Source organism: Cydia pomonella, chromosome 6 (assembly GCF_033807575.1).
Source record: "Cydia pomonella isolate Wapato2018A chromosome 6, ilCydPomo1, whole genome shotgun sequence".
In the NCBI taxonomy this organism is placed as follows: domain Eukaryota; kingdom Metazoa; phylum Arthropoda; class Insecta; order Lepidoptera; family Tortricidae; genus Cydia; species Cydia pomonella.
Genome location: NC_084708.1, coordinates 26123343 through 26134135, shown reverse-complemented (window position 1 = coordinate 26134135; position 10793 = coordinate 26123343). Strand labels below are relative to the sequence as shown.

At 37.2% G+C, this 10793-nt stretch overlaps 1 protein-coding gene across 2 annotated transcripts; it reads left to right on the top strand.

The window, feature by feature from the left end:
* The first annotated feature begins 6744 nt into the window (after positions 1 to 6744).
* On the top strand, positions 6745 to 8994 carry LOC133519384 (uncharacterized). 2 transcript variants are annotated; one of them, XM_061853438.1, is made up of 2 exons: positions 6745 to 7319; positions 7907 to 8994. In XM_061853438.1, exons 1-2 carry the CDS (start codon positions 7302 to 7304, stop codon positions 8819 to 8821), a joined length of 933 nt encoding a protein of 310 aa, XP_061709422.1. In that variant the 5' UTR covers positions 6745 to 7301; the 3' UTR covers positions 8822 to 8994. The 2 variants fall into 2 exon arrangements, with proteins under 2 accessions (XP_061709422.1, XP_061709423.1); XM_061853439.1 differs by having other exon boundaries at positions 6746 to 7307.
* Positions 8995 to 10793: the final 1799 nt, after the last annotated feature.

Sequence of the window (10793 nt, the reverse complement as noted above, 5' to 3'; positions counted from 1 at the left end):
TTTAAAAATGATATTGAGGTTTCTAATATCATTTTTTTCTAAACTGAATAGTTTGCGCGAGAGACACTTCCAAAGTGGTAAAATGTGTGTCCAAAGTGGTAAAATGTTGAACGAGATCTAGTAGATTTTTTTTTAATACGTCATAAATGGTACGGAACCCTTCATGCGCGAGTCCGACTCGCACTTGACCGCTTTTTGTAAAACGGATCACGCTTTTTTCTGTTATTTAACTTTTTAGTTAGGACACATTTAACTATCTACAATCATGGATACCCTACAACACTAAAAGATAAACTAGCTTGAACCGTTATGGCATGACATCACTTTGATTATGAAAAAAATAAAATGTCACACTAGATTGAGATACGATTTCTCAAAAGTAACCAGACTCCGATGACATTCAATTTCTCACTTGTTATGGATGAAACAAAGAGGCTGACCATAAATGTCGTAAATAAATTTAAACTTTTTTTTTAACAGTTAAAGTTACTCTCACAAATACTAGTACGAAACAGTTGCTTATACTTATAACTTGCTGAATATGTAGGCTTGATCCTTTTTAACTATACTTATTTAGTTTTTGTAAAACCAAACTCCTTTTCCTAATTCTGCCTAACCATTCCTGGGGCGTAGCGAACATTACAATCGTTTTTCGTAACACTCCTTTTTCACTTGGCAGCTATATTCTTTAACATCAACACAACGTAGAACCTTAATTTTAGAATCTTTCTTTCGCAATTCAATATTATAACAAGGGGTAAAAAATACCGAAACTATGTTCCTTGTTAAAACAAACCTATTCCAAATAAGTCCAAGCACAATCGAGAAATTAAGGAACAAACAGACAAACAGTAACAAATGTAGGTATTCAGTTAAAATCTATTTAAGTAAATACCTACATAAAAATAAATTAAAAATCCCTTAATTATTAACAGTCGGTTACAATAGTATTTTATGCAACCGTTGTATAAGAAGGGTGAGAAAAGGCGAGTGGCGTGGGTTACAACGTCAGCCGGAGCCGCAGGCGTAGTTTTGAGCTATTTATACAATGTTGCATACAATACTTTTTCTATGAGTCAACAAAAATAATAACTAATAAAGATAAAGATAGTTTATGTTTCAAGTAGGCATATTACAATGCGCTTATGAACGTCAAATAAAGCTACACCGGCTCTAACTCTACACCTCTGACCCGAGAAGAATATAGTAGAAATGTATAGGTAAACAAACCAATAGTATACAGCTAAGATACGAGAGCATACATTGTTACGCGCCCGGCCCGCCCTGGTTCAGCTGGTCATCGACACCTTCTCGTAACTCATGAGGCCCTGGTACTTGCTCCGTGCTAAATTCTATTTTTGGACCGTTGTTTTCTGGATTTTTTCCACAGCAGCCTAATATATAGAGTATCGAGCAACGCTAAGCGGTCTTCGTAGTGGATGGATGTTGCTATTCACGCTTCTGACTTATGATTCATTATGATGTTGAGCGTTGCTTGTTAGTCTCCATATTAGGCTACTGTAGCCAAAATCGAGACAAAAACTGTCCTAAAAGTAGAAACAATTGCTTCATAAGTTATAAAGCAATTGTTTCTACTATACAACGTAATGAATATTTTGTAAGTTGGCAGCAATACACTTAGTTTGAGACTGTATTAATTTTGATCTTGTAAGGTTAGTAGTCGCAGTAACGGTTTAGCGATTTTAAAGCACAAGTGCTGTTATGAGGAATAGACAATATAGACTTTTCTTCTAACCTATTTTGTAAGTATGTTTTTATATTAGTGTTCATGAAAATACAAATTAATAGGAGTAGAAAAAAATACTATTTCTGCCCTCCGAGAGCAGAAAAATAGTATGCGCACCGCGGGAGGAATCGTAGGACATTCCATCTCGCGTACCGCATTTCAATTTCACACGCGGCACGCAATGTCCTACTTTGGTATCTTCACAAACATATCGAGTAAGTAGCGAAAACCCACAAAGACTAGGTACCTATATTTACTTATTCCCTGCTACTGTAACCCGCGGTACAATCGGCTCGTGAATGCACACTGCACATCGACTGAAAGGCGACACCGCTCATCTCAGTAACGAACAGCGGGCGGCACCCAGCCGCCGCCGACAAATGAACCGCATAATTGAACGACACAACAGCGTTTTGTTCTACTATTGAATCCTTGTGTACACACTTGACTGCATGGGCATTTAAACGTCAAACTTATATGTAATTATGACGTTTAAAATAACACTCGCCCAGTCTGCCGTGTTATCAAAATCGCTGCAAAGTTAGTTTGGTCTGACTCTAGATCTTATCACATTGGAATAAGACTTTAGTCAGTTAACTACGGTAGCAATACTTTGAAATGACCATCATCGGTGGATTTTATGTCTTTGTATATAATATGTAACGAACGGTCTAAGATCGGAGAACGTATGAATATTTACTGGTAAGTATAGCACATGTGTTCCTCCGGGTGCAACAATGACTCGGCTCACTGCGAACCATTAAGTAAATATTGGACGTGTGTAGTATGTGGTGAACTGCCGATCAAGTGGTAATTAAGATTAACATCTTATATCTTACTATGAGGGACATATTGAGGCTTGCATCCTGATAGTAAATAGATTTAAAGCCAATACACCGATAGAATGTAGGTACGTACTTCTAAAAGATGGTTCAGTAGTTTAGCTGTGAAAAGATGACAACAGAAGGCTTCAGCTTCGTGTTTACAAGTATTTTATCAATAATATGAATTCCGTAGATCGAGCGGCCACCGGACACCGTGGCCCGCCGGCCGGCGGTCATTCGAGAGATAATTGCCAATCGCCGCCGAAATTGCGTATCGTTTACCTGCGCGGCTACTGTTGCAGATACTAATATTTCAGGACCCAGTCACTTATACTTACTTACTAACAGTGCGGTCAGGACGATGTGACACAACGGCGGAGGAATTTATTCAACCTTTTTTCTTAACGCGACCTCTCTAGTTTAAGCTATGCAGAGGCTCCAGTTATCCCATACTTCACGCGCCAAAGTTTAAAAACGCTGTTCTTTTGTCAAATTTACTTCGTTTGACATAGTAGCTGGGAAACTGACGACGATGCTAAATGTTTAGTTACACGAGCGTCGTAGAGTCCGTAGAGAGATACCTATTGGATTCGAAATATTAGATGATAGGAAGAAAAAAACGTTATATACCCAATATTTTCTTTTTTAGCGAGCAAGAACGCGACTACAGATTTTTTCAATGTAAAAAAAATCGCCATGTGGCTTTACTCGAGCGCGTCAGATATTGGTCGTGTCAGTCGCGCAACATGATGTCTCTGATAACAAAACAAGGGTATGTTAATCTAATGGTTTACATGGTCCCGTCAGGATATTCATACGACTCATACGGAAGGGTAGAAAATTAGGAAAAAAATTTACTCGAGCGCGTCAGATATTCAATGGGGATGTGGACCCCACAAAAGTGGTAGGTATTTAAATAATCGGACGATTTTAGCGACCCGTATGAAAATGGCATTCACAAAGTTGCAAAAAAAACCGCCATCTTGAAATACTCGAGCGTGTCAGATTAGTATACAGGCAGATTGATGTCACAGTTGTCTGGAACCTTAATCTAAAAATAATGTGGAGCAGTATTCCTGATTCCCCAATTTAAGTAATCAGTTCCTTCCAAATCTTCCAATCCTTTAAATGCCCCGGCAGACGCACTTTCGGTCATTGAGCTGGCAGACGAGTGTTTTCTGAATCTACATATAAATTGTTATATGTTGCCACAAGTCTTCAGATGTATCAGATGACGTAAATTCCACTTTTTTCCATTGACATACCTATATCTAAGGACGGGTCTTACGGGCACTAAGAATGGTGCTAGTTCAGTGGTGTCACTCACGAATTCGAGCCAATCGAGCAGTCTAACGCAACTAGATGCAACCAATCACGCGCGTGACGCGAACTCATCAACCAATTCCGTTGTGACGTTAGACTGCTCGATTGGCTCGAATTCGTGAGTGTGACACCGCTGTACTGGCCGCATTCTTATTGCCCGTAAGGCCCGTCCTTAGATATACTTACGTCAATGCTTTTTTCGCACCTTTAAAGTGCCCGGCAGACGTACTTTCGGCCATTTTTTTATACATGGAGGTCGCGGGTTCAAATCCTGGCTCGTACAGTCAGCGTCAAATACTTAGTAGCAACCAAAGTGGCCAAATAGTTCGGTACACCATATATTTAGTATGGTGTACCGAACTATTTGGCCACTTTGACTGCTACAAAGTATTTGACGCTGACTGTACCAATGAGTTTTTCGGAACTTTATGTACGGAATATCATTTGATATTCATCACTAGCTTTTCGGTGAAGGAAAACATCGTGAGGAAACCTGCATACCTGCATGTGAAGTCCCCAACCCGCATTGGGCCAGCGTGGGAACTATAGCCCAGCAAGCCCTCTCGCGCGTGAGAGGAGGCCTGTGCCCAGCAGTGGGGCGTTTATAGGCTGAATTATAATTATTCTATATCCTAATACGTCGGTGGCAAACAATCTCCGTAGCCTATGAACGCCTGTAACTCCAGAGGAGCTCACTCAGAGGAACTCATTTGGGGCAGGCGAGTGGTTTCTGAAGCTACATATATAAATTCCCATCTATTGCTACCAGTCTCATCTTTGTATCAGATCAGATGACGTAAATTTCACTTCTTTGTAACCGGAAGTGTACCTACTACTTTTTTCTTTTTTTCGTGCTTCCTGCCAATTCTAATATTTTTTACTATTTTTTCCAAACTTAGCATTACTTTTATGAACGTGTCCGTCCGCCCGTACTATATGATTAGATTAGATTAGATGATTTATTTCATGAAAGACAATTACATAATAAATTTGCATTGATGTCAAAAATATAAGAATTTCTATCATGATCGTCAAAATAAAATAATAAAAATGAAAATAATAACAATACTAATGAAATAAAATTATAGCTCCAATAAGGATTGTCAATACAATTAGAATAAATAAGAGAAACAGTAAGTAGGTAAATACCTCAGATCATAGAAAGTACTAGATGGCTGACGGAGGCGTGGCGCGTGTCGCCGCGACATGGCCACATCGTGGCCATACCGGCCCGCCGTAAGACAGTAGCAAATTAGCTGTCATTGAACAATGTGCGCGTCAATTTTATTGAAATGCCGAATTATAGCGTTATTTTGTGTCGAAATAGGAGTGCATCCAAAAACTATAAGGATCATGGAGTTACATACCACATTTTTTTTCACGTATTAGTCAATAAAACCACACATTTATAACAAATAAATCCAGTGACATATGATTTTTCTGAGTCAGACCATGTTGTCATACAAACGCGTGGCAATTTATCTATGCATCCTACATTGACGCTTTGGCATGGAAAACTATTTGTAGTGTCCATAGCAACGGCGCAATGCATTAAACCGCTAACGATATTCACAGGGGCATTATTGTTTCTTGGTACGACCGCCAACCGCTCCCTTCATTGACGCCGCGAAGTAGAGTGGTGCTCGTGCATATAATTGATCTTTGAGCGTTATCGATAAAAATGTTTGGATATAGTGTGTATGAAAGTAATTATTTTTCAAGTAAAATTTTACAATTATTTTATATGCACCTAATGTTTAATTTAATACTTATTAATTTGGATTAAAAATCGAATAGGTAAGCCAAAAAATAAACTGATTTAATTAAGTACAATTTATTTATAACATTATAGTTTATACCTATAAGTATATTTTAATCAGGTTCTTAGCAACGATTCGAATAACTGCACTAGGTATAATCAAATATGTTCATGATTGCAATTTTTTTCAGTTTCCCGAAAAATTCCAGTATTAAAAAAATATGGATAGATGCTACAGGTAGAGGGCCCTAACTGGTTTACGAGCGAGAAAAGTGTTATTTGTTTGGATCATTTTCAAGAAAAATGTTTCCAGTTACACTTCACCTCATTTATATAACGATAGAATATAAATAAAGATTTTTTACTGATAATGGGGAATGGATGAAAATATTAAATGTGCCTGATTATTTTTCTGGTCGTAGGAATAACCATTTCTAGTTACAGAAAAAAGTTACAGATTTTTTGGTTGCGTCATACATTTTATAAAAATAAAAACATTTTGCTTCACCGCACGTCCGGCCCATTACGGCTGTTAAGAAAACTTTCTAAGTCTTAAAAAGTTATCGCTATTTGAATCTGTGGAGCGCATGACATTGACAGTTGATTGACAGCTTGTCATTCTTCTCGCGGAATTCATAACCTTTTGTGCTCTCATCTGGTGAACTGGTTTCTTTGTATTTATGTGATTATTACGACTCGCTTCCCCACCCGGACCTCTGATTTTGCCTGCTCCAACGACGACCTACACTTTTGAACCCCGGACCTGATTTTGATAGCAATTTCGACGACCACTGTAACTGAAACTGGACTATTAGTTTGGTACCGTGTTCATCACCATGAATACAAACACTTATAAACTATATAAAGATCCTAAAACATGCTTTATACCAACGTGCTCCAAGACTGATCTGAAAAACCCGGATTTGAAGTTTTTTACTGTAAGAAAAGAGCTGAAACAACGTTGGTGTCAATTGGTTGGCAGGAACTGTCCAAACCGAGCACTGTTTTGCTGTGTCCACTTAAATGTAAGTTACCTTGTTTTGTTTACCATTCTGTAAAAAAATGAATTACCCCCCATGTTAGTTTTGATATGGCATTTTTTTAAATTGTGGAATAATGGATGGAATAATTTATGGTAAGCTGGTAAAAAACAATTTTATTAATACATTACATTAATGTGGGTGCTGCTATGTCATGTTTAAACCCTTTGTCATATCAATGAATTTTCACTTTGTATTAAAATAACATGTGGTATTTGTCAGTACATGGTGAACAAAAACACTATGAGGAAACTGGGCTGATCAAAACAATGCCTAGTTTCCTCCAGTTAAAAAAATGTGTGCCTATGCCAATACTTAATGTTATATTGCCCAGCAGACCCCAGGCTCCATAAGTGAGCTACAGCAAATACTGGGGAACATTTGGAAGATTATGACAACTGTTAAATATAAATGTTTAATGTTTTCTAATATTTTTACAGTTTGAAGAAGATTTGGAAAATTATGGACAATGGATCTCTGGTGCAAAGCCAAGACTGAAAATAAATGCCATACTTAAGAATTTTTCAAAAAAACCATTAAGTGCAATCAATAAGAATATTGAAGATCTTAATCGGCCATCAACTTCAAGTGCTGCTGACAATGCTGGCATGCAGGTCTCTGACAGTGTAAATATTCACAATAGTGTTGCGCACATAAATGTATTAATATTCTTGGGTATAGTTAATCTGACACACTGAATTTAAATTCCAACTTTACTTTGCTACCTGTGCTAATTATTAATTTTTTTAAATTTTTCTTAAATCACTAATTTATAAGTTCTAATGTATGTTAACGTAGTATTGTTAAATAAACACTTGACCTGCTCTAGCACATGATTGGCGCGACAGTATCTCGCGCCGAGATAGACTACCCGCCCCTCTTAAATTAACATAGAAAAAGACGGGTAGTCTATCTCGCTGCGAGATACTGCAGCGCCAGTCATGTGCTAGGCCTACTGAAAAAGTATAGGTAAAAATTACTAGTGGTCTTTGTGCATGAAGATGTATTTATAGAACACAGGAATGGATATAATGTCAAATATTTATATACAAATGCACCTACTACAACTTGAGTGGCTTTAATAATTTGAATTTAATAAATGCCCACTTTCCTTACCTAAAAATAAACTTTTACCTGTTTCTGTGATTGTTAAATTGTAGGGTCACAAGTTGCATTATATTTTGTTTATTTATTCTTTGCATTTTTGTTTCAGATAGATGCAGCTATACAGTGTGATAAAAGAATAGGTGTTTCAAACAAGTTTGTTTTGGCCCAGCCGAAGACTCAAACCATAGCTACTCAATTTCGTGGGCGAAAAATAAAAGAAAGTGCGATGCCATCACGAATGATGCAACTACCGAACACTGAGAAGAGTCCCAATCAATCACCATCTTTGTTTGGGACATCCAACTTCGACTCGTCTTCGAGTGCTCAACAAGAGGATATTGAAAAACGTGGCAGGGAGCACCTACTAAAAATTATTACTAACAAACCCAAAATGTTTTTAGGTCTGCCAAAAAGCTTTTGGTGGATTATTAATTTCATTGCCCAGGAGTGCTCTTGTTTGGCATTTCATATTATCATATGTCTATTTAAATTAAAAAACAATGACTCTTTTGCTAGGATGAGTGAAGAATTTCAAATGGCCAGGTCAACCATACGTTTAGTGTTTGAAAAGAACGTCGTAGTTTTGTCCACATACTTTCAAAATTGTATATATTTACCACCACTATCAGAAAAAAAAAAAAAATTACCATTAGCATTTAAAATCAGATATTCGAATGTACAGTGTATTATAGACTGTTTCGAGATTCAAATAGAAAAACCCAGCGATCCAGAGAAGCAGGCGCAGACTTGGTCGCAGTACAAATCATGCAACACGATGAAATATTTGATTGGCTGCACACCCGCTGGATACATTTCATTCATCTCACAGGGTTATGGGGGACGTACATCTGATAAAGCCATCACGGAGAACAGTGGCTTTGTTGATGTACTTCCCCTAAATGCAGTAATCATGGCCGATCGTGGTTTTAAGGAGATTGAATCACTCTTCATCACAAAAAATGGAAAACTCTTAAGACCTCCTAGTGTCTTCGCCAATCAAAAAATGACAAAAAAGACGTAATTAAAACTAAGGTGATTGCTAGTTTGAGGGTGCACGTTGAGCGTGTGATTAGGAGATTACGGGAATTCCATATGTTAAAACCCCACTCTGTGGTTAATAACAAACATTTAAAATATTTGGACGACCTGGTCATTATAGCTTGCGGATTAAGTAATCTTCAGATTCCAATAATAAAAGACGTTTGATAATATTATGTTGTTTCATTTTATCATATACCATAGGTAACCTCGAGTAGTAGGCAGGTAAGTCCAGTTCCTTGGCCATATATGTAGAGGGTAAGGCCAAATTAGCCTCCAAAAAGCTTTGGGGTACTAGATAGATTTATAGATGAGACAGTATTTCACACCGGCCCGCAGCTTTATAAGCGCCCCCACATGGAATACTGTTCTCATCTATGGCCAGGGGCACCCCAGTACTAGCTTCTCCCTCCGGATCGCATCCCAAGCGAAGTCGGCTGCCTGCGTATTTCAGATTGGCTCGACTCCTTGGCACTGCATATAGGTGTAGCCTCGTTCTAAATGGACCATCACAACATAGTATTTGCTTGTTATTCTTTGTTCAGGAACAACTTTAGCTCTCACATCACAAAGATTCCCAGTCCGCTTTGTTTCAACATATCCAATAGCAGTCTCAACATATGATTATAGACATATAAGACCTTAAACAAACAAACAATTAAGTACTTTCTCCTTTTATAACAAAATAAGATTAATGTTACCAATTTAAAGGAACCACAGACACTTTAAAGCAAATTTAAATATGTGATTACTTTGCTACAAAATGAAAAATGTCCAAAATTTATATTGTTTTAATTTGAAACATTTTATGAAAAATGACCCAGGTCCCGCGTGTTAATTTTTCGCTTGCCAGGTCAATATCAAGATAAAGCGCGGTAATGAGATAGGGGTTAGGTTGATACTTACGACAAAGCTTTGGCATCTCTTATTTCACCGGCATTATGTTTGTCGCTATTCTTCATAAACTCCATAAGCATATATGGGTCTACTTTTGGCAAATTAGATGAGTTTGCTCTAACAAAAGCAGCGGTATCCATGTTTGCAGAATTCAAATGCCAGGGGTCGTCGAAATTGCTATCAAAATCAGGTCCGGGGTTCAAAAGCGAAGGTCGTCGTTGGAGCAGGCAAAATCAGAGGTCCGGGTGGGGAAGCGAGTCGTAATAATCACATAAATACAAAGAAACCAGTTCACCAGATGAGAGCACAAAAGGTTATGAATTCCGCGAGAAGAATGACAAGCTGTCAATCAACTGTCAATGTCATGCGCTCCACAGATTCAAATAGCGATAACTTTTTAAGACTTAGAAAGTTTTCTTAACAGCCGTAATGGGCCGGACGTGCGGTGAAGCAAAATGGTTTTATTTTTATAAAATGTATGACGCAACCAAAAAATCTGTAACTTTTTTCTGTAACTAGAAATGGTTATTCCTATGACCAGAAAAATAATCAGGCACATTTAATATTTTCATCCATTCCCCATTATGATTACTCTTTCCTTATTATTCGTACATATGATTTAAAAGCTTATTTAATGGTGCATTATGCTTACAATATAATTTACTATAACTTGCTTTCGCAGTTCTTCATAACTTCTTTAATATGTAACATGCTGGAATTGCTTTCAATTGGTGACGAAATATGCTATAATAAACTGAAACTATTTTTTTAATGAAGCGCTCACGTCTATCGACAATCCCAAAGTAAACAATTTAAACAAACATTACATCAAATAATGACTAAAATTTGATTAGTTAAGCATAAACAAGCATCATGGTACATGTTTTTTTTTTTAAATTAAAAGCTTTGTATTACATTTTATCAGTAAAAACCTTTGTGAGAGAACTTATGGATCAACTAATATACCTTACACGTACCTTAAAATTCTTAGCTCGTAAATAAGGTCAAAAATTTAAAGGAATATAAATTAAGTCTATGGCAATTATTACTTAAAACAA